Source organism: Eulemur rufifrons, chromosome 7 (genome assembly GCF_041146395.1).
Source record: "Eulemur rufifrons isolate Redbay chromosome 7, OSU_ERuf_1, whole genome shotgun sequence".
Classification (NCBI taxonomy): Eukaryota; Metazoa; Chordata; class Mammalia; order Primates; family Lemuridae; genus Eulemur; species Eulemur rufifrons.
In genome coordinates this window covers 268,546,947-268,571,228 of record NC_090989.1, presented here as the reverse complement: position 1 = coordinate 268,571,228, position 24,282 = coordinate 268,546,947, and the positions used below count along the sequence as shown (strand labels likewise).

Here is a 24,282-nt window from a genome sequence, read left to right as displayed (position 1 = left end):
TACAGAGTTGGATTGATGCTATGTAGCGAGTTAAAATAATTGTTTAGAACAGTGCTGTCCAATGAAAATAGAAGGTGAGCCAGATATGTAATCTTAAATTTTCCAGTAGTCATATCAAAGAAAGGAAAAAGATACAGGTAAAAATAATTGTAATCATCTATTTTATTTTATTTTATTCAATAGAGCCAAAATATCAGTTTTTCAGCCTGGAATCAATATAAAAATTATTAATGGATATTTTACATTCTATTCTTTTATACTAAGCCTTTGAAATCCAGTGTGTATTTCATACCTACAGCACATCTCAATTCATGCTGGCCACAACTGAATGCTTAATAGCCACATGTGGCCATTGGTTATTATACTGGACAGCACAAATTTAGATTCTCACTTTTCAGACCAATTTATTTTTAAGTTTACTTTCTTTCTGCTCTCGAGAAGTAAATAAAATATATTAATATTTGTACAACTGCATCTAGGTACAGAGAATATAGAAGTGACTTCAGTTTCTTCCCATTAGACTCCATGGAGATCAGACTAGTGACTCTTGCGAGTCCAGCGGAGACAATAGTTAGGCCTCCAAGTGTGGGGTGATGTCAGTCCTGGCCTCACAGTTCCCGGCTCGGCCACCACTCAGCCTTCAGGATAGAGAGGGACAAAAGAGAGAGGCACAAGGGTTTTTTGGGGACAAAGCCAAACTGAAAGGTGTCCTGATAAAATTAGAAAGCCACTCTTTAGCTGCCTCACTTCAGTTATGGAAAATTAGAATGTTTTGGTCATGTAAACCCATTTACCAACTTGAGTCCACCCAAAATAAACTTTGGGAGAGAAAACAAAGACAACACCAGGCACAAGAGTGAGCTCCTAATGTCTTCTTTTAGCTCTGACGGAACCCCAGGGAAGTGGGCTATGAAAAACTGAGCACTAAAGAGTCTAAATTCCTTCCCAAATGTGGCACAGCTATTGACCTTAAAAAGTCAGAATTAAGTTCAGTGCAACAACTAATTTCTTGGGCATCTCTTACGTGCCTGACCTTGACTCGGCACTGGAGAAGTAGCAACATAGCCCAGTGATGCATTTGCACAAGGCAATGACTCATACTCACTGGAGTCGTGGGACTTCTTGAAAATGCTATAAAAACTATGGATCCTTTCCCCAGGGGTGGAAATACACACACACACATGCACGCATGCACGTACGCACACTCCTACACACATAATCACATGCTATCTTTGTGTACAAGTCTGTAATTTGGGGGAACACAGTTAAGATTTCCTACCTGATGCAGTTTTGTGTGAGTCCCATCTGATTTTACACACTGAACAACTAGTTTTCCAGCCAGATGGAGCCCGAGGATGCAACCACCCTCCGGCTGATTGGAATCTGGGCATCTCCAAGAAGCTCAGCTGTTCGAGCCCAGCTAAAATCTTCTGTTCTCTTTGTTGCAGGCCGCCTGGACACCAGGCCCTTCTGCAGTGGCCGGGGCAACTTCAGCACCGAAGGATGTGGCTGTGTTTGTGAACCTGGTTGGAAAGGCCCCAACTGCTCTGAGCCGGAGTGCCCAGGCAACTGTCACCTTCACGGCCAGTGTGTGGACGGGCAGTGTGTCTGTGATGAGGGCTTCACTGGCGAGGACTGCAGCCAGCTGGCCTGCCCCGGTGACTGCAATGACCAGGGCAAGTGCGTGAACGGGGTGTGTGTCTGTTTCGAGGGCTACTCGGGAGCTGACTGCAGCCAGGAGATCTGCCCTGTGCCCTGCAGCAAGGAGCATGGCACGTGTGTGGACGGCCGGTGCGTGTGCCAGGAAGGCTTTGCCGGTGACGACTGCAATGAGCCCCTGTGCCTCAACAACTGCTACAACCGCGGGCGGTGCGTGGAGAACGAGTGTGTTTGCGACGAGGGCTTCACAGGCGAAGACTGTAGTGAGCTCGTCTGCCCCAACGATTGCTTCGACCGGGGACGCTGTGTCAATGGCACCTGCTACTGCGAAGAAGGCTTCACGGGCGAAGACTGCAGCAAGCTCACCTGCCCGCACGCCTGCCACGGCCAGGGCCGGTGCGAGGAGGGGCAGTGCGTGTGCGATGAGGGCTTTGCCGGCGTGGATTGCAGTGAGAAGAGGTGCCCTGCCGACTGTCACAACCGCGGCCGCTGCGTGGACGGGCGGTGTGAGTGTGACGACGGCTTCACGGGAGCTGACTGCGGGGAGCTCAAGTGTCCCAACGGCTGCAGTGGCCACGGCCGCTGTGTCAACGGGCAGTGCGTGTGCGATGAGGGCTACACTGGGGAGGACTGCAGCCGGCTGCGGTGCCCCAATGACTGTCACAACCGGGGCCGCTGTGTCCAGGGCAAGTGTGTGTGCGAGCAAGGCTTCAAGGGCTACGACTGCAGTGACATGAGCTGCCCTAATGACTGTCACCAGCATGGCCGCTGCGTGAACGGCATGTGCGTCTGTGACGACGGCTACATGGGGGAGGACTGCCGGGATCGCCGATGTCCCAGGGACTGCAGCAACCGGGGCCGCTGCGTGGATGGGCAGTGCGTGTGTGAGGATGGCTTTGCTGGTCCTGACTGCTCGGAACTGTCCTGTCCGAATGACTGCCACGGCCAGGGCCGCTGTGTGAACGGGCAGTGCGTGTGCGATGAAGGCTTCATGGGCAAAGACTGCAAGGAGCAAAGGTGTCCCAGTGACTGTCACGGCCAGGGTCGCTGCGAGGACGCCCAGTGCATCTGCCACGAGGGCTTCACAGGCCCGGACTGTGGGCAGCGCTCCTGCCCCAATGACTGCAGCAACTGGGGCCAGTGCGTCTCCGGCCGCTGCATCTGCAGCGAGGGCCACACCGGGGAAGACTGCTCGGAGGGTGAGTGCCAGCGCGCAGACCAGGGTGACCGCAGTTGGGTGGACATCTAGGATGTGTTGCAGAACTGTGAATGTATTTACAAACACACACACACACATGTGCTGACTCTTTGATTCTCATTCTTTGTATGTATTTATAGTAAACACACACACATGCTGACTCTTTGAGGGGGCCCTGGTCATTCAGTTATTACAGGGCTACCTGCTCAGAGAGGTTGTGTAATTGTCCCAGGGACACACATTCGATACATCACATAGCTAGTATTTGAGTCTGCCTAACTCATCCACACAGAGTTTAACATCCAGGACCCAGGATGAGGTAGATTAAGGGGTAACCTCCCATTTGCTAAATATCAACCTCCTTTTCTACTCTCCCTGACTTCACACCAACACTAAACAAAATCTCTCTTTTTGGATGGAAGTAAAAATTAAGCTACATTGAATAAATGGTGACGTTACATAAAACAAACTGTTGTAAATGCTAAAGACTAAATGCCTAATGTCCACAAGATAGACCTGTCTCTTAATTGTCTTTCGTTACTATTTTTTTTATCTCAAGAACTGTAAGTTTCCCTAAGGAAGCACTGTTTCCAGCAGTTAGCACAGGGCTTGGTGTTTAGTAAGTACACAGTAAACACTGGTTAAATGAAAACACAACAAAGAATGATGATACTCACGTTGCTTGAGAGTCCTCTTTGTACTTCACTCATCCACCCGTGTTATAATTGTCATAATAGAGAGTTTCTGCCTTGATTAATGCTATTGGTACTAGGAATAAATAAATGGCTCAGTGTTTAACATGGCCAAGGCAGGAAAGCCCAGTTGGAAAGACGACCAGACTAGCAGGGAGGACATGTGAGTTCTGAACTCGATGAGGTAACCAGACTTGGGCAAGTGCCTCTGCCTCATTCCCATCTAGAAAATGAAAGAGTTGGACCAGATGAGCCCAGAACATCCTTCCAGTGCTGAGGATGTGTAACTGAAAGTTCAGAGCTGGGGGTCAAGCACAGACTGTACTTTCTCGTGCCAGTGGCCTGAATCTGAACTAAGACCCAGGGAGTGGAGGAATAGGAAGAGCCAGAACAGTGAAGGCCACTTTGTTGACCTGGGACATCAGCCCAAAGGTGATAGACTAATGTACAGCCCCCACAGGTCCCAAAAAAAAAAAAAAAAAAAAAAAAAAAGGGACTCAGCAGGGAGTCCTTGATAAGTTCTACAATTTAGTGACAATGGATTTCAAGGGGACAACTTCAGACCTCTGTTGCTGACAGTGGTAGAGACAGGTCAAGGGAAACAAACCCAGAGGGATTTTTATAGAGCACATCACTGACCCCAGATGTCCTTTCTTATCCTTGCCAGTGTCTCCTCCCAAAGACCTCGTCGTGACAGAAGTAACGGAAGAGACCGTCAACCTGGCCTGGGACAATGAGATGCGGGTCACAGAGTACTTGGTCATATACACACCCACTCACGCAGGCGGCCTGGAAATGCAGTTCCGCGTGCCTGGGGACCAGACGTCCACCACCATCCGGGAGCTGGAGCCTGGTGTGGAGTACTTTATCCGGGTGTTTGCCATCTTGGAGAACAAGAAGAGCATTCCCGTCAGCGCCAGGGTGGCCACGTGTGAGTGAGCAGAGCTCTTCCCGGCAGCCTCGCCTGCCCTCAGCCCACCGGTGCAGAACCCCCCTGTCGTGGCTCCTACCACCTTACAGTTGTTCTTTTTACTTATTCCAGTTAAGAACCTGGAAACCAGTTAAGTCCACTGAATAGTTTCTTAAAGAAATTCCTCATTTTTTATTAATATAATTTCTTCCTCCTTGTCCTCCTATATCCTTCCTGCTGGAGAGAATGATTACAGATAATGCTTAACAGGTGTTTGCTATGCACCAGACTTTGTCTTAAGCACACTGCATAAACTCATTTAACCCTGTGGGACAGGAGCTATTATTAAGCCCATTTTACAGATGAGGAAACTGAGACTCCAAATGGTTAAGCATCTCATCCCACACCATACAACTAACAAATGGTAGAGGTGAGACTTGAACCCTGGCAGTCCTTGTAGACTTATGTTCTTAACCACTCTACTACCTTTCAGCGGAGCTCATTGGCTGTTTTGTTTTTAAGTGGAAACACTAGGCTTCAAGTTATTCCTTTATGAATTTAGCATCAGTATAATTACTTCCATACCCGAAAAGCAAGCTGTGGCTAGAATTTGGCCCTTTCTTGCTTAGTTATAACAACACTGAATGACGTTTATTGAGCTTATGCTACATGCCAGGAACCAGGCCCAGCAGTCTACAGGGAATGTATCATTCAACCCTCAGTGCATTCCCAAAGAGGCGGCATATTTATACACCTCCTTCTCCCAGGTGAAGAAACTGAGGCTCAGGGCACATTGTGCAACGTGCCCAAGGTCACGTTGTTAACAATGGTAGAGCTTAGATTCTAGCCCAACTCTGTCTGATTCCAAAGCCTGTGCTTATTCTAGGGTTACCCATATGAAATCGCCAATATTGCATTGTTGTTTCATCCTGATGTTAATTTTCATAATGCCTCTCAGCAGACTGCATCCCACAAGAACCTTTAAACGACCCCAGCGCTGGCTGTCAGTCCCTGACCACGGCAGGCGTCCACTTAGGGTGCAGTGGAATCCTGGCTATCTGCCCCCACCACACACCTGCCCCATCCTTACGTCTTCTTTGTGCTGTTGCTTACAGACTTGCCTGCACCTGAAGGCCTAAAATTCAAGTCCATCAAGGAGACATCTGTGGAAGTGGAGTGGGATCCTCTGGACATTGCTTTTGAAACGTGGGAGATTATCTTCCGGAATATGGTAAGGAGCGCAAGGGAGCTGGCGAATTAGACCTCAGGGGCCTGAAAAATGGTCAAAGTGTTCTGCAGAATTTTATATCCACTCAATTTCCTTAGCTTTGGTGGAGGACAGGCTCTGATTAGCGCCTTGTGTGATTGCATCTATATTTTAAATGATGTTGGTTTTCCCCTGATTTTAGTTAGTGGGTAAGTACAGCACTCAGGACTGAGAGCCTAGATGAATAGAAGTTAAGTCATCTCCAGGCTCCAATTGCCACTCATTGTCTTGCAAATCTCTGCTTGGAGGAAAAGAAGAGAAGAAGAAATGATCTCTCCCTCAAAATGCCTCCAGGCATCTCGGATTTGAGCAACTCCTCTCTCCAGGCCCAAAGGCATGGTGAGTCAGGGATCCTGGTTTCTGAATTTAAGCCAGGCTCTGCCACTAATTAGCTGCGTGACTATAGAACAATCGCCCTGCTTCTCTGATGCAGGCCTCAGTCTATCAGAGGAGAGGTGGAGCCGGTGGCTTCAGAATTCCTTTGGCTCTCACATTCCAGTCATTTGACTTGCATGTCAGAGGTGAAGAGAGCTTCGCAAGAGGGAGAAACGAACTTGAGAAACGTCTTTATTGCCTCTGTATCCTCAGACGTACTGATGTGTGCATAACGAGTGCTTAACGAATAGATGAAAGAGTAAGAGAAAGGAACTAATGCAGAATGAATGAATCGCATAAATACAGAGACCGGCACCTCCTTTAAGGCTCACTGAGCTGCTGTATCTTTCAGAATAAAGAAGATGAGGGAGAGATCACCAAAAGCCTCAGGAGACCAGAGACCTCTTACCGCCAAACTGGTCTAGCTCCTGGGCAAGAGTATGAGATATCTCTGCACATCGTGAAAAACAATACGCGGGGCCCTGGCCTGAAGAGGGTGACCACCACCCGTGAGTATCACCTTTAATGTCATTGGTACAATGATAAAGTTGGTTGTACATCATAGCACTGGGTTGAAAAAGTGCCTTCTTGTATAGCATCTGTATCATTTAGCTTAGGCTTTATTTAAATTGAAATAACAATTCTGCAGGTCGGTGATTTGGAGTCGGGCTGGGTTCAGCAAGTTGTCTGTTCTTGACTGGGCTCACTCATGCATCTGTGTGGTCGAGGGGCTGGTTGGCCTAGGATGACCTCAGCCAGGATTGTGCCTTTCTGCTAGCTTGGACTTGTTCACATGGCTGTCGAACAGGCTCCTAACTGGCATTGGATCATTTCTGCCAAAGCAAAGCCCAAGGCCAGTTTATATATTCAAGGGATAGGGAAACATCCATCTCTTGACGAAGGGAGTTTCAAAGTCCCATTTCACAGGGACATGGATGCAGGAAGGTAAATAACTGAGGCCATTACAATCTACCACATCATCTAACTTACCATTAGCACCCAGTTGTATGACAAAGGCAGGGCAAATATTAATGTTATTGTATTTGGAGAGTAGAAACCAAGGCTTGGAGAAGCTAAATCACTTTAACTCACACTACATAGTTAAAATTATCAGGGTCACAGCTTTAAGCCAGAGTAAGTTCAATACTTTTAACCCCTTTACCACCAGCATTGAAGAGGCTCTGGTTTATGCAGAATGTTGATTCCGTATTTTTAACAGGAAACTAAATAAAATTTCACTCAATATTAATAATGTCAGAACTTCTTGGGGTAGAATAGGATTTAGCACTACTAGATCATTCTGTGGGAGAAAGATCTAAATTTGGAGGTGTTCTTCCAGGAAGGAAATTTTTAAAAAGAAAAAAAAAGAAAGAAAGAAAATAATTTTGCACTGCCATATAGGAAAACCTCTTTATATTCTTCAAGATAACATATCTGCCAACTCTTTAAGGAATTGACTTCTCTTGGCAGGGGGTTGTTGGAAAAGTTAAATCTGTTGACTAATGGCAAGAAAGAACATCTTACATTTAAATATTTGCACATTTTGCCTTAGCTAAGAGCCAACTCATAGGATTTTCTCCTTCATAAGCAAGTGTTTTCCATCATGCTTACATCTCTCTGTGGTAGGTAGAAGACACGTACCGACAGGAAAAAATCATTAGCTCACCAGAAAGGCACAGAAAAGATCAAGCAAAAGCTATTTGTTGTTGAGAAGGCACATTGAAAATACAAAAGACATTTCTTTTCACCTGACCTTTTCCTTTTAATCAAAATTTTGGGATTGGTTGTTTTATTTTCTTTTTATTTCAAGTCAAACATCCCAACATCTGAAGTTTCATAATCACATAAATACCAACATTAAGGGGCAGATATTTACCTGTTTATTTTGCTGATACACCTGAAGTTTTTTCAGGTTTAAAGGGCCTTAAACTTTCACTGCAAAATGTGTTTGGCTCCTTCTCCCTGGCATCTAGACGGAGGTTGTATTGTACCTATTTTGCACAGGAGAATTTGTTTGAAAGGCATTGTCATGTAAAGGGGGAAGAACATGGCTTGGGATCCAATCAGTTCTGAGTGTGAATTCCATCTTCACCATTCACCATCACCTTGGAAAAGTTCATTCCTTTAAGCCTCAGATCCGACATCTGCAAAATGGATTTATGGCATCCTGCTTGTGGTGTTGTCATAAGCTCCATGCTTGACACATGATAAGCACAGAGCAACACTAGTTTCTGCTGTTTGAGGGTCTCAGATCCAGGAGATGTCTGTGTCCTTGGCTGCATCCAAATTTCTTTGATGAAAAGGGTGCTAAGGAAAGTAGTAGGTATGATTTGAATGCTTACTAACAGCTATAAAAACGTAGGACAGGCAGCTTCACTGTCAATTTTTGTAGCATCATTTTTGTGTGTGTGCTTTAGTTGTTAAAGCAACATGGAAAAGCATAATTTTTATTGTGCATTTTACGACTTTATCATCTGTGAGCTGAGACTGATATGTCAATACCTAGACTTCAAAAGACAGATGGTGTAGCTTTCTCACAATCAGCTATGAATTATTCCTCTTTCTCATTCCCTTCTCACTAAGGAGAAGCCTTTATGCATAAATCCAAGTTCCTTTCATTTGATATTATTTACTGAACCAAGCTGAACGTATACACTTAACTATTTAAAAAAAAGAAGAACGAAATATTTACTGAATGCATAAGATTTGCCTGTCTCTATGCTGGGGATTAAGAAAAGCCAAAGATCCACTCTCTGAATGAATGAATGAATGAATGACTCCATTTAAATAGATTCAAACTGTAGAGAAATTAGTTGCAGAACAATGAGAAAGGTGCAGTATTACAAGGCTCTTGAAGGACAGTGGCAGCCACGAGGAGGGAATATGTGTTTACCTGGGTGCAGCAGGGTTAGAGAAGGCTTCTCCTTAGTGAGATTTTGAAGGGTAAATAATTTTTTAGAGGAGGGAGGGGTGATCTCAGGGGGAAGAAAGAAAGCAGCGGCATGTGCAGAGACCAGGTGGTGACCAACAGCACGTGTGCTCCCAGAGCCCGAGCAGCATTCTGTCCGTACAAAATGCAAGAGTGGGCGGGGCGGAAAAAGCCAAGATGAGCACACAGATAGGCAAGACTTGAGAGAGCAGTGACTGTCTTGCCTGAATTCTTTTCGTCCAAAAATACCTTTCCATACACTGTCAAGACAGCCTTCTATCTCACTTTTCTGCTTCATAATTCTGATGGGAAAGTTGTCCACCATCCAGGAAGTTTTGCCTAATTAAAAAAATCAGAGAGATTAAGTCAATCTTTTTCAAATGAAGTAGCCCCTAAGCATCTTTCCTCAACTTATAAGAACAGTAACAATAATAATAACAAAAGAATAATCCTTTTTCATGTGTCTGCCATGTGCCAGGCTCTAGGCTAGATGCTTTGCAAGCTTTATCTCCTTTTAATTTGAAAACAAAAACAAGAAACACTAGGGATACCTGCCATTATTCCCACTTGTAGCTTATCAAACAGGAAATGGAAGCTCAAAAAGTTTAAATAAAGTCAAGTGATCGGCGTACACCTAAATATACATCCACAGGTCTGGAGGGCTGCAATGTCCTCTCTCTGCTCAGCCCCTGTCACGGTCCTGACCTCTGACACTGCTCTGTCTTCTGCCCGTCATAGGCTTGGATGCCCCCAGCCAGATCGAGGTGAAGGATGTCACAGACACCACCGCTTTGATCACCTGGTTCAAGCCCCTGGCTGAGATTGACGGCATCGAGCTCTCCTACGGCATCAGAGACGTGCCGGGCGACCGCACCACCATCGATCTCACAGAGGACGAGAACCAGTACTCCATCGGGAACCTGAAGCCCGACACCGAGTACGAGGTGTCCCTCATCTCCCGCAGGGGGGACATGTCGAGCAACCCAGCCAAAGAGACCTTCACGACAGGTAAGAGGCCTCTTTCTGTTAACAGCCCCGGTAAAGAAAGGATTGAAAGATTTCATGCCATTCCATGTTGGGGTGTCATCCAGGAGGATTTTACAGTAAGAAAAATGGAGGGGGGATTTCCACTACTTTAAATTTCATTTTAAAATATTGCAACAGTTGATTAATTTTTCAAAGAAAAAATTACCCTAAATAATCTTCTAAGGTACCTTTTTGGGGGGCATACATAGAAGATGCCAGTCTGATAGTCTCAGACAAAAATTCTGGTTAAAATAAATTCAAATAAATATTTTAAAAATAACATAGCGTATATGGAAAATATAAATATTAATAACAAGGAAGCCTCCTAACCTCTTAGCCTACGGCATTATTTGAAATGTACCGAAGTATCAGTCGTTCATTCAATAAATATTTTTTCAGATCTCAGTGAGTGCTGGATGAGTTATTAGAAATATAGTGATAAAACACAGTAGACCAGTTCTTACACTCATGAGCTTATTTGTATTTTCATTGTCCAGCAAGCACAAAGTCTTAATAAAACACACAAATGACTAAAGTGTCACACACATCAAATGGGCAAATGTACCAAATCTGCAGTATTGTTTGGATTGGTGCATCAGCGATGGAGACAGAGGAGTGTGTGGGCCATTTCTCTCCAGAGGCAGGTGTCTGTCCTATATCAGTTGGAGCTATCCAAGACTCCTGCTCTCCTGGTGCCTGGTGTTTTCAGTGCAAATGTTCCTTCTTCGTCCAAACAGGCCTGGATGCTCCCAGGAATCTCCGACGTGTCTCCCAGACCGACAACAGCATCACCCTGGAATGGAGGAATGGCAAGGCGGCCATAGACAATTACAGAATTAAGTACGCCCCCATCTCTGGGGGTGACCACGCTGAGGTCGACATCCCAAAGAGCCAACAAGCCACCACCAAAACCACACTCACAGGTGAGCTCTGCACGCCTGGTCCAGCCGGCCCCAGGGGGCCCTCAAAGGGTGGACACCTGCTCCCACATGTCCCTATTTGCAACCTTCCAGAGAGAAATAAGTCCACTTTCCAGAAATTCCTCTCCCTAGGACTGTGGCGTGTTAGTTCATAAAACGTTGAGGCCATTTTTACCATCTTTTAAAAGTCTTTCGAGTTTCAGGCTGAGTCTCAACCTGCGCATTCTCTCTCAGGTCTGAGGCCGGGAACTGAGTATGGGATTGGAGTTTCTGCCGTGAAGGAGGACAAGGAGAGCAATCCGGCCACCATCAACGCGGCCACAGGTGAGGCACACCTGGGACTCCACCCCCTCTGAGCTGGCGCTGGGCAGACAAGGCAGGCCAGGGAGGCCAAAACCGATTTAAAAAGACAAATAAGTAGAAGCCCAGGGGAGAAAGGGACCTGTAGTACCATCTAGCTCGGGTGTCTAAGTTCAAAAGCAAAATAAGCGTGGCCCATCTAAACGATGCCGACACTACTCCCTCTGCATAGGAAGGGGAACAGGGTTTTCGTTATTGTTTTAAGAATAGGCCGGGCGCGGTGGCTCACGCCTGTAATCCTAGCACTCTGGGAGGCCGAGGCGGGTGGATCGCTCGAGGTCAGGAGTTCAAGACCAGCCTGAGCAATGAGCGAGACCTCGTCTCTACTAAAAATAGAAAGAAATTATCTGGCCAACTAAAATATATATAGAAAAAAAAATTAGCCGGGCATGGTGGCGCATGCCTGTAGTCCCAGCTACTCGGGAGGCTGAGGCAGTAGGATTGCTTAAGCCCAGGCGTTTGAGGTTGCTGTGAGCTAGGCTGACGCCACGGCACTCACTCTAGCCTGGGCAACAAAGCGACACTCTGTCTAAAAAAAAAAAAAAAAAAAAGAATAACAGGAACCAGGATTTGTAAGAAATCCAAAACATTTTTAAGTTGGTAACCAATTCTACTTTTAAATAAATTGTCATCCAGTCAAAACACATCTGGGGGGTTTTCTCTGAGGAAACAATTTCACACCCCCATCAAGCAGACCACAGTGGCAGGACTGCAGTTAAATCCTGGTCCTGCCCTTAGCGTTGCACCCCGCAGCCGCAGCCTCTGGGAAAGGATGGTTTGAGGCCATTGACTGTTTCCTCAATTTTTTTTTTTTTTTTTTGGAAAATTTGCATGCAAGAAGAAAACTCTTCCCTCTGCCTCTTCACCAGCCTCCACCTTACTTCCCCCCAGGGACTGTGAGGAAGAGGAAGGCCAGTGTATAAAGAGATCATAGATCATGCTTCATTGAGATTCTGTGATATGCAGGATCCAATGCTGGGCTCTCTCACACACACATTTTTTTTTTTTTTTTGTCTTTTGAATTTAAGGTAATTGTAGATTCACATGCAGTTGTGAAAAATCACAGAGAGAGAGAGATCCCCTCTATCCTTCACCCAGTTTCCCCCAAGGGTAACATCTTGCGGAAATATAGAACAATAGCACAACTGGGAAATTGATATTGATGCAATCTATCCACTTTATTGAGATTTCACCAGTGTTGTGTGCACTCTGTGTGTGCGTGTGTGTGTGTGGGTGTGGGTGTGTGTTTAGTTCTATGCAATTTTACCATGTAGATTTGTGAATCCACCACGAGAGTCAAGACACAGAATGGTCCCATTACAAGAATCCCACGGGTGACCCTTTATAGCCACAGCCACCTCCCTTCTTACCCTGTGCCTGACCCTTGGCATTCACTAATCTGTTCTTCATCTCTGTACCTGAATGCTGCATAAATGGAATCCTGCATGTCGTAGTCCATTTGAACTACTATGACAAAACACCTTAGACTGGGTGGCTTATAAATGGAAGAAATTCATGTCTCACAGTTCTGGAGCCTGGGAAGTGTAAGATCAAGGCACTGACAGACTCAGTGACAGGTGAGGGCTTGCCTTCTGGTTCACGGAGGGCCATCGCTTTGCTGTGTCCTCACAGGACATAGGGGTAAGGGATCTCTCTGGGGTCTCTTTTATAAGGGCACTAATCCCATTCATGAGCCTCCCAAAGGTTCCCACATCCAAGTACCATCACACTGGAGATTGGATTTCAACATATAAATTTCAGGGGGACACAAATAATCAGTCCGTAGCAATACAGTACGTAACCTTTTGAGACCGGGTTTTGTCCTTCAGCCTAGTTCTCTTGAGATCCGTCTAAACTGTTTCTTGTGTCAACGATCTGTTCCTTTTAAATGCTTTTAACTGAGTAGTATTTCGTGGTATGGATATACCACTGCATTATTTGCAATCCTCAAAAAATCCAACACAGTAAAATATAACCAGGCCTGTTCTACAAAGGTGGACACAGGGACTCAGAGAGGCGAATCTCCTGTAGCCACACAGCCCTTCCATGGCAGACCTAGGATTCCAGCCCGGAGTCAGTTGACTTTCAGTCCCAGGAGCAGTCCTGCCCGGCAGCCCGAAGAGTGTTCATCTCCTCTCTCTTTTCCCCCCAGATTTGGATGCACCCAAGGACCTTCGGGTTTCTGAGACTGCAGAGACCAGCCTGACCCTGGCCTGGAGGACACCGTCGGCCAAGTTTGACCGCTACCGCCTCAACTACAGCCTCCCCACGGGCCAGCCGGTGGAGCTGCAGCTTCCCAGGAACACCACCTCGTACGTGCTGAGAGATCTGCAGCCAGGGTGGGAATACACCGTCCTCCTGACAGCCGAGAAGGGCAGGCACAAGAGCAAACCTGCGCGTGTGAAGGCGTCCACCGGTGAGTCTGCCCTGAACCCCTTCCAAACCCACTGTTGATTCTCAGGTTTGCAGATTGCCTCCACTAGGTTGTCCTCACCTGAGAAGCCAGATGGGAAGACATGCTGCCTTTTCCACCCACGAAGCCCTTAAACACCACCTTGAAAAACCCGCTTACTTGTCTTTCCCAAGTATGAACTTTTCCTTGTCAACTGATTCTGCAAAGTTTCCTCCCCAGGCAATGGTGGTTTTTAAATATTTCTTCCCAGGAGAACTTAAAGGACCAGGTTTTGCATTTATCTTTTTTTGTTTGTTTGTTTGTTTTATTAAGTGTTTTACAGAATCTTTTAAATTGCTTCTTGTTTATTTCCCTCCTTTAGCCTAACAATTAATTTACTTTTCATTTTATTTCAAATGACTGAGATGTTGGTAATCATTCTTTGGTTATTTTCCATGAAATGTTTTTATTCCAGGTCTTTTGCTTTCCATCAAGGTTACCCCTGAAAAGTCGCACATGGTCATCTGAAACTTCTATGGTCCCTTTCTCATTTTCCCTTTTCTCTCGGTCGTTAAGAGGTAAACCTGCTTTTTCTGTGATGACAGCTTGATCCTGACCTCCAGTGTCCCTTCTAGCCCAGGCATCCTGTTCACTGAACTTATTGCTGTGTTTCCTCAGTTGCTAAACTGAAAAACAATCAGAAAAAAATAGAATCTTCCTTTATGAAAAATATGCACATTCAATTTTGGCCACCAAATATTCTAAGTGTATAGGTAGAAAATATTACTCATCCAGGGTTTGGCAAGTAGTAGTCTTTACTTTCAATTTAATTAGTGAGCACGTATTGAGTACCTACTGCATACATTGTACTGTGCTGATATTTGAGGAGAAGTAAATCAGAGTCAGCATTGTTGTGTTGTCCCGTATGCCCCTGCTCCCGTGCCCACAGTCCTTGGGAAAGATGCTGTCTCTGTTAGCATTAAAAGAAATCAGTGTGTGGTAGGCATCTTTCCCTCCCTTCCCTTCTCCTCTCCTCCTTTCCCTCTCTCCCACCCTTTCCTGTCCTCTTCTCTGACTCTCTGCCTTGTATTCTGATAAACCCTACTAGACCCTGCTTAAGGTCAAGGCCATGAATCTGCCGTGTGCAATAAGGGGTATAAAGCAGGGACGCTAGGTAAAAACATGAAGCCAGTGGGACATTTTTCCGTAGCAACATAAGCCTCAACAGTGACAACCCGGTAATTCATGTGAATTTTGGAAGCAGAAAGGTAGAATTGTGTTCTTGGTCACAGCTACAGGCAATAGACAACATTCTGCTTTGATTTGCCATTTTGATTTTCTCATGGAGCAAACTAGAATTTATTCAAATATTTATCCATCCACTAAATATTTATTTCTTACCTACTATGGGGCAGGCAATGCTTATATATAGAACAGAAAGTTCTACTCTATTCTCCAGGAATCATGCACATTGCGATGGCAAAGAGAGGCAGCCAAAACCAAACTTATAAAAATGTAGGCTGTTTTGCGAGGGACTTGTGGGAGCACAGAGGCAGGTACCCATCACAGAGCTGAGCGAAGGACTAAACAGCACCTTAGGTGTTTTTAGAAGCAGTGATGCTTGGCTGAGTCCTGGTAAAGTAAAAGGAGTTGAGCAAGTAGAGAAAGAATAGACATTGCCAGCAGGGGGAATGAAATGTCAGGGGGAATGAAAATGTCAAAGACAGGGAAACACTCTATCCTACGTGATAGAGCAGGAGAATGGTAAGCTTTGAGGCTAGACACGGCATCAAGGACATCTGCAACAGGCCATGGGCATCATGCTAGGGGCTTCATTCTTGAAAGTTGCAGAGAGTCACTGAAAGTTTGAAGGCAGCCAGGGCTTTTCACCTCAACTGTCCTATCTCTACAAGATGAGACTGAAGCCACTTAATCTACGCTTTGAGTCCAGTCAGGCTTGGATTTGACCATCCCCCTGCTGTGGGAGAATCCCTCTTTCTCCCATAAGTGAACACTAAAGGTGGGTTCCTCGTCAACACTTGGTAATTACCATCGACAAGATGGCAGAGATCTAAAGATTCAAAGTTGGCACTGCCAGAAATTCCTCCAGGCCAGCTGCTCAACCCACCATGAGCACAGAAAGGGGATTTCAAAATTCTGATTTCCCAGGCCCACTGACATTGTTCAGAGGGTAGATTCTGATGCACAGCTGCAAGAAAGACACAACAGCCTTTTCATAAAGAAATGCCAAGGAAGTCAGTGTGGAACTCTACAATGGAAACACTTGGCTTCTGGGGCAGCGAGCCCACAAGTATGTCATTTGCTGTTGAAATGTAGAGTCAGCATTTATGTGATGTCTCTTGGTTCCCACCTCAATTGTTGTCTGGTATATTTTTATTCATATTATCCCTTTCCTTTCATAATTCTTACTCTATTATTCCCTTTAATTTACCACTGATTTTATTTATGGAAATTGTACCTTTTACTTATTTGGTTATCATTTGTTTACTGAAGGGATCTGGGTGTGGAAGTGACAGTATCCACTACAGACATGACCTTTCTAAGGGACAAACCAATGCTCCTTCTTGATTTGCCTACGAAAAAAAAATCCAGTGGGAGGAATAGCCAAGAATTTTGGCAAAAATATCATCACATGACTGTTACTCTTTACCGGACAACATGATATTATGTGAACGTTACTCGATCAACTGCACGAACAGATGAAGCAGGATGTGAGGGGCATTATATGAAAGCATCAGTGACATATTATGAAGCTGATTAAAATAGACAAGGTGATTCTTATCAGGAAGAGACATTTTCCAGTTTGCATCTTTTCCCTCCATCCCTCTCTACTGTAATAGCTTCATGGGCGATCCTGAGTCACCTCCTCCCTCCCCCAGTTACACAACTCTCCCCATATCTCTTTCAACCTGACATCTGAAATTTCTTTCATGGGGGAAAATAATATGTTTCATGTCATAATTAGAGATAAAGCTGAAAATACAGATACCCACAGAGGAAAGTCAGTGACTTAATTCATGCCAAGGGGTAAGTTGTCAGTGTGAGATAAGTTCCTGACAAGTGGTTTTGGACAACAGAAGAACAAAGGAGGAACGTGGGGTAAGAAGGGGAGCTTAGGAGCCGTAGGAGTGATTTCATTTTTCGCTTAGACTTGTTTTCGTCTTGCATCTCGCATGTATCAGGACTACTGGAACATTTAAGAAGGACATGCACCTGAGTTTAGTTGTGCTTAAATCCCAAGGTCAAGGATGTAGTTGTTATATCTGGGGACACAGTTCCTAACCTCACAAGGCCCCATGGGTTTAAAAGTAACTGATTCTCCTCTCTTTTCCCAAATCCAGATACATCACTTGGAGTTTGAGGCCCTCTCTTTCTCATAGAGACCTTGTTTAGGTGGTTAAGAACTGCCATGGAGTCTTGAGTGTGAGCTTCAGGGCATGAATTTGGGTTAAATGAGGCATCCATAGACTGTAGTTCAAGATCAAGCTTTGAAAACATTTTCCATAAAGGCCCAGGTGGTGACTATTTTAGACCTTGCAGGCCAGACAGTCTCTGTCACAATTACTCAACTGTACCCTTGTAGCACAAAAGCAGCCACCAACAATATGCAAGTAAACAAGCATGGCTATGTTCCAATGAAACTTTATTTATGGCACCAAAATTTGAATCTCATGATTTGCATGCATCATGTAATATCATTATTCTTTGATTTTTTTTTTTCCAATCATTTAAAAATGTGTGGCCAGTCAGATACGGGCCTTAGGTCACAATTTGTGGACCTCTGTTCCAGATCAAACGAAATTTGCAGGAGTATAAACTTTGTCAATAAAACCATGAGGAAGAATGTTCCCCAGAACTTGGAAAAGTCTGAATTAAATAGATTCTAGAAAAGAAATATTTTCCCCTCTGGAAGTGTGTCCTCAATCAAATTGCAAGCTGAGATTTTCAAGTTAGAGGTCTGCTTTAATGGACATGCAAAGCTCATTTGAAATGAGCAACAATGTGAGGCATAAATAGAAAAAACAATTTGTTCTTTCAAATGAGATAAAGGCAGTTCATACACTTGTTTACAGGATCCATTTTCAGAGACATCGTTTCCTTCCTAGGTCATGCAAAGTCCACTTAAATTCAGCTCTGGGCAAATTACCCTCCTTAAGGCAGATTTAGACAAGTGAGTTTTTACTGAATTTTGTGTGTTCAGGAGATGAATGAAGAGGGTGCATTCAATTTTAGCTGAGCTTCACAAGGTCTTTTCCTCCCATGGCCTCATTCTTTCTTTCAGTCCAATAAGGAATAGTTTTTCAAAGGGTCATCACCTTCCTCTGTTCAGCCTTACTAATAATGGGTCAATTTATCTCCGATCTTTACTGAAGTGGTCTGTGTAAATTGATTAGAACCCTAGAAACTGGCAAAATCCAAATATAAACTATAAAATAGACCTTCCAGAGGATACCGAAACAGCACAGAAAGGAAGGCAATACAGTTGTCTCAATCATCTCAAAATACAGAAGGCTGGACAGCTCAGACCAAGACCCCAAGAACAGATAAGGGCCACCTCCTTATGATGAGACACACTTTCCAAAATGGAAAGTGAAGCTCAGAGCATCACTAACATAGCTCTATAAAGTTTTCTAAATCTACAGGACACTAGTCAATTGAAAAGTACCATTTCCAAAAGATGAACCCAAATGTGCATGAAGGCAAAATAAGTATCCTATTGGCTGGTGTTTTAACAGGGCAGGCCCAGGAGGGGGCGCAGTGAGCAGGACACAGCACTCCAGCTGGGACAGCCTTCCAATAATGGCGCTGGGTTGCCGTTGCTGGGTTCTCAGCAGCCAAGCATTGAGAGTAAGTTTAACTGACCCCATCTCTGTCATTATTCAGAACAAGCCCCTGAACTGGAAAACCTCACCGTGACTAAGGTTGGCTGGGATGGCCTCAAACTCAACTGGACCGCACCTGACCAGGCCTATGAGCACTTTGTCATCCAGGTGCAGGAGGCCAACACGCTGGAGGCCGCCCAGAACCTCACAGTGCCCGGCAGCCTCCGGGCTGTGGACATCCCAGGCCTCAAGGCTGCCACCCCTTACAGAGTCTCCATCTATGGGGTGATCCGGGGCTCTAGAACACCAGTGCTCTCTGCTGAGGCCTCCACAGGTACCTCTTCCCTTCCTCTCTATAGCTTCTCTTTTTCCCAACAGGAAACTGCCCATGGATAATCAGACATGGCTAGCTTTGGAATGGACTTGCTCTGTCACAAGTTATAGTGCCATCAGGTTACACACCTCCAAGGCCACCCCTTCCACTTCCGCTAAGTGAATGGCGCTCTTTGGAGCTGTACAGAGCCCAGCCTGGGCAGCTATACACACAGCCTCAGTGGAGGGGCCTTTATCTCTATAAACACGCTCTGCCTGCTAAGGGAGGTTAAGGCACTATATTTAAAAGGGGGAAAAATCATAAAATTAAGGCAATTCTTTAATAAGAAAACAAAACAAATATTTTCCCACACCCCTTCCTCTTCGCTCTATTTCTAAAATTTAGAAAGTTGCATGATGCATGTTTACCTAAAGAAAGTCACATTTTTTTAAAGCAATATACAGCTTATTTTTGCATTATAGATTCCCTGGATCTTGATGTGTGATTTGATCACTAAACTAGTTCTTTGTCCTTCTCCAGGGAAAACTCCCAATTTGGGTGAGGTCACGGTGTCCACGGTGGGCTGGGATGCCCTCCGACTCCACTGGACGGCTCCAGAAGGGGCCTATGAGCGCTTTTTCATTCAGGTGCAGAAGGCTGACACAGCAGAGCCAGCCCAGAACCTCACGATCCCAGGAGAACTGAGGTCTGTGGACCTGCCTGGGCTCAAAGCAGACACTCATTATACTGTCACCATCCGCGGGGTCACTCAGGACTTCAGCACAACCCCTCTCTCTGTTGAGGTCTCCACAGGTATTCTAGACCAGTTCACTAATGTGCTTCATCCCCGTTGTCTCTGCTCAGGAGGAATCAAAGCTCTTCCCTGCTCTAAACTGGGTTCAGCCCCTACCACACTGGGGAAACACCAGTGAATCATCCCTGCTTCTTCCTAAAGGTCATATCCCTTATTTGGCCAAGTCCTAGTTGAAGCCCAGTCCCATGGAAAATTCCACCTACTCTTCCTTTGCAAAAGTGAGAGATGACTTTGCTTCCAAAGCAAGTCTCAGTCATAGTATCTATGAACTTGAAAAGCACAACTGGTAAGTGGGGAAAAAAAAAGGCTCTGAGCTCATTCTAAGCACACCAAAGGACTCCCCAAAGCCCTATTTGTATGTCAACAATGGAACTTGTGAACAATTCTAAAACTAGCTTTTATTCCCAAAGGCTGAATAGAAAAATCCCGGCTTTAGTGCCAACAATTAGAGTGTGTTCAACACCTGCTGTAAATCATGCATCTGTAATCAACACTAACCAGACAACTCATCCCAGTCTTAGCCAAAATGCCATCTCACCTGAATCCCAGAGTGCGCTTGCCTTTTTTAGTAACTCAGCAACTCTGTGTCCTTATGCAGAGGAGGTTCCAGATCTGGGAAACCTCACAGTGACCGAGGTTAGCTGGGATGCTCTCAGACTGGACTGGACCACACCCGATGGCAACTATGACCAGTTTGTCATTCAGGTCCAGGAGGCGGACCAGGTGGAAGACGCTCGCGATCTCACAGTTCCTGGCAGCCTGCGCTCCGTGGAAATCCCTGGCCTCAGGGCTGGCACTCCTTACACAATCACGCTGCACGGCGAGGTCAGGGGCCACAGCACTCAACCCCTTGCTGTGGAGGTCACCACAGGTATATGGCCCTCCCACCAGACCAGAGGCATAATACTGGCCAGCCTATCATTAGAATAGAGACAACTCCCCATGGGGCAAAATCCTATCTAACTGTTGACGGGCAGCGTGAATCTCTAACTCAGGAAGGTCTGGGTTGGAATTCCACCTTACTGGCTGAATATTCTTGGGTATATTACTCTGCATATCTGAGCCTTCTTCTTTCATTTCCAAATCAGATACAGTACCCCTACTTCAGAACACTGACAAGAGCAATCAATGAGCTAACGAGTGTAGTGCCTAGCTAAGTGTCCATTGTGCAGTAGGTATTGAATAGCAAATAGCTAAATTGATCATGTAGCAACAGATCACAGAGTCATAAAAAAATAGCAAAAACAGAGGGCTGTGGCAGGAGGATCGGAACTTTCTAGAAAGACCTTATCATATTTGGCTTCAGAACCACTAACTAAAACCCAACTCGTAGTCAGATTTCTACATAATAACTTTTGGAACTGATATTGTCATCTTCTACTAAAATTATAAGATGTATAAGAGAGACTTATAAGAGGTCTCTCTTCTTAACAGATATCTTAAAAAATGACATTTTTAAGAAAGGACAGCCACATTTGACTGCAATGTTTTTCATTCAATTTAGGGAGGAAAAACAATTCATATCAATGTGTATTCTGGAAATATGCCGCTCCATCTGTTATAGAAAACTGTGCTGTGCATGAGGCTTCTAGAAATAGCTTCAAAGGGGGCTCTGAGCAAATGGGCCAAATTTTTGGTAATAGGATTTTTATGCTGGGCCCTAAGCCCATGCCCTTCTCTACATATCCTATATTTTGGTAATGCCACCCGGATCACCTAATTCAAATTATTTTTCTTGCTCATATGTAATAGTTAAACTTGGTCACAGCTAGAAACTACACACAATTCCGAAAATAAGAAAGGTGATATTTTAATATACTTAAGCTGGCCAGGTTATGGCCCTGTGTTTCCTGGAATATCTTCCAGAGTGTTGAGTAAAAAGGCCGTTAAGACATCTGTGATCTGGGTGCAGGATGCTGATAATTTTCATCTATAGTCTGCAGACTTCTGTTTTGAGTAGCAGATCTCCCTTTGCAAATGAAATCTTCCTACTATATGACAGATAAACAAACAGCTGTTCTTGGTGAGCCCAGGAAGAGGGGGATGCCTGCATCCATGTCCCCAGCACAGTTCTTCCAGAAAAGCACTAGATGTGTGTGGAACCCAGTTTGAAAACAGCCCCTCTAAAAGGAAGAGGTTGCTCAGACTCTCACAGTGCACTGAATCCTGGGGTATCCAAGAACAAGTACCTATCTCCATGCAGATATTTTGATTGAAATCCATGCAGATATTTTCCTCCCTAGCTTCTAATCTGTGGCCACTTCAGGCTTAAAAACAGTAGCTGAGTGATTGCATTTAACCCTGAGAAACATCCCACAAAGCAGTGGGTTTTTCCATATCCCGAATCCAAACATTCTAAATCAGCAATAATAACTACATTTTATTTCCTTGCTGCGTTGCAAAAAATTTAATAGTAGGCCCTGCTCTGCACTATTTGCTGAGCAAAACATCATCGCTTTTAATTAAAAGCAGGCACACTCATTGCACACACAGCCATGCTTTGCGAGGCAGCCGTTCTTCACTCAGACACACAGTACTAGCAGAAGGACAGAGAAGAATGAAGCCAAGAATCCAGTACATAACCTCTGATCCCTGAAAGCTGAGAAAAGCCCAGAGATTAAAACATCATACCTGTCCGCTCCTGAGACAGCATACACCCTATAAACCCAGGCGGATAACCTGTGGCCAGAGATGAGATGATCTCTCTAATTTCAAGTAATGAAATGATGCAGGGAATTCTCTCCCCTCTGCCTGGGAAGTTCCAAGGGGAACACCTAAATGATATCTTTTCTAAGCTGCCACTTCTCAGGCACTCACCATATATCAGACGTAGTACTCAGAGGTTGACGAATATTATCATTTAATATTAGATCATCCAACCCAACGCAATGGTACTGTCAGCTCCATTTAAAGGTGGATAGACTGAAGCTCAGAGAGAAGCTGAGTGACATGCCCAGAATTACGCAGCTAGCAAATTGCAGGGTTGGGATTCAGACCAAGGACCACCTGCCTCCAAAGTCTGGACTTTTAACCATTGCCACTTCTCTTGCTCTGACCCACACCCCACTCTTCCACGTGAGCTTTAGCTGTTGGTCGCTCATGCTCAGGGACCTCCCGGTGGGCCGTGCATTGGTTGCAGATGCCTTTGCCATCTCCAGGATGAATGGCGCAGATGTTCCCCTTTCTGACTCTTTTCAGCTTCTGAAGCAAGCTGTGGCCAGGGTACCACAGTTCAAATTGCGAATGCCCAGAGACTAATTACCTGCCTCCCCTCCCCTGCCCCCCGCCCCCAAAAGTCTTTCTCCTCTTTCTCTCTTTCCTAGAGTTGGGCTTTGGAACGTTTGGTTTCCTCCTTTTTGGTTTACAGAACTGACAAATACCTCTCTATCCTTCTTCAGAGGAGCTCCCCGAGCTGGGAGATTTAGCCGTGACTAAGGTTGGCTGGGATGGCCTCAAACTCAACTGGTCCGCACCTGACCAGGCCTATGAGCACTTTGTCATCCAGGTGCAGGAGGCCAACACGCTGGAGGCCGCCCAGAACCTCACGGTGCCTGGCAGCCTCCGGGCTGCGGACATCCCAGGCCTCAAGGCTGCCACCCCTTACAGAGTCTCCATCTATGGGGTGATCCGGGGCTCTAGAACGCCAGTACTCTCTGCTGAGGCCTCTACAGGTACTGCTCCCTCCAACGCTTTCTCCCCAAGGTCTCCTGCTCCTTCTCCAAGAGATCATGCGCAGGCAGTCGGCTTCTTTCCATTACTGAATTCTTTCCATGTGTCCTTTAGCTGCTGGCCATGCATGCTCAGAGACCTCCCATGGGCTGTGCCTTTGTCCAGATGCCTTTGCCATCTCAGTGATGAATGATGCAGATGTGGTCCCTTCTGACCTCCAGCTCCCCAGCCTCTCCCGCCCACACTTTACCTGACCGATCCTACAGCTACCTCTCTTTTGAATGATGGCTTTTTGTTTCAGCAATCAGCCTGATGGTTTTAATTCACTTCTCCAGTGCTTGGATGTTACTAAAAGCCCCCCTTTCCCATGTGTGAGTTCTGGTGGAGCACAGATTATTTACTTTAGAGAGTCTTTTGTTAGTTGGAAATGGTGCTTTCCTCCCTCCAAATCCCTCAAGGGTATGGGTCCTGTGGTTCTTGCATCTAAGAAATGTTTCTTTAAAATGCACCGAGTATAATAAGAGAACCGAATTACCCTCCTTCAGGCAATTCTCTCAGATACTGAGTCATTGTTAGAACATCAAATTAGCAAAAGCTAGACCAAAAAGAAAAAAAATCACACAATTATGACCAAAGACTGTACCAAAAACAAAACTATTCATTAGGAGAAGTACACACAGCAGCATTTGGAACAAGGAATGTCCCAGGCTATGGATGTCAAAGAACTGATACCCTTTTTGCTCTTTTAAGCAAGAGTTGCTCTCTGGAGTGTTGGCCTTTGTATGGCAAACTCCAAGCCCCAGACCCAGAGGATAAATTTTAATCTACTCACCACCCTACTTCAGTTACAAGCCTTCAGTGTTTCCCTGGGAGCCTGCTAAAGTCAGCAGCCTTCCCGCAGCACTGTTTTCCAT

The 24,282-nt window shown here is 45.3% G+C and overlaps 1 protein-coding gene across 3 annotated transcripts in view; it reads left to right on the top strand.

Annotated features, from left to right (window-relative positions):
• The window catches only part of TNC (tenascin C), an 89,722-nt gene that overhangs the window by 28,508 nt on the left and 36,932 nt on the right, over positions 1-24,282 (top strand). For 2 of the 3 annotated variants that reach the window (XM_069476720.1, XM_069476719.1), the window contains exons 3-14: positions 1,449-2,858; positions 4,217-4,480; positions 5,575-5,690; positions 6,454-6,610; positions 9,769-10,038; positions 10,794-10,979; positions 11,211-11,300; positions 13,489-13,752; positions 18,634-18,906; positions 19,426-19,698; positions 20,298-20,570; positions 23,098-23,370. In XM_069476720.1, coding sequence (XP_069332821.1) covers positions 1,449-2,858; positions 4,217-4,480; positions 5,575-5,690; positions 6,454-6,610; positions 9,769-10,038; positions 10,794-10,979; positions 11,211-11,300; positions 13,489-13,752; positions 18,634-18,906; positions 19,426-19,698; positions 20,298-20,570; positions 23,098-23,370 — 3,849 coding nt within the window. The remainder of the gene's footprint in view (positions 1-1,448; positions 2,859-4,216; positions 4,481-5,574; positions 5,691-6,453; positions 6,611-9,768; positions 10,039-10,793; positions 10,980-11,210; positions 11,301-13,488; positions 13,753-18,633; positions 18,907-19,425; positions 19,699-20,297; positions 20,571-23,097; positions 23,371-24,282) is intronic. The other variant, XM_069476721.1, reaches the window with a different exon arrangement.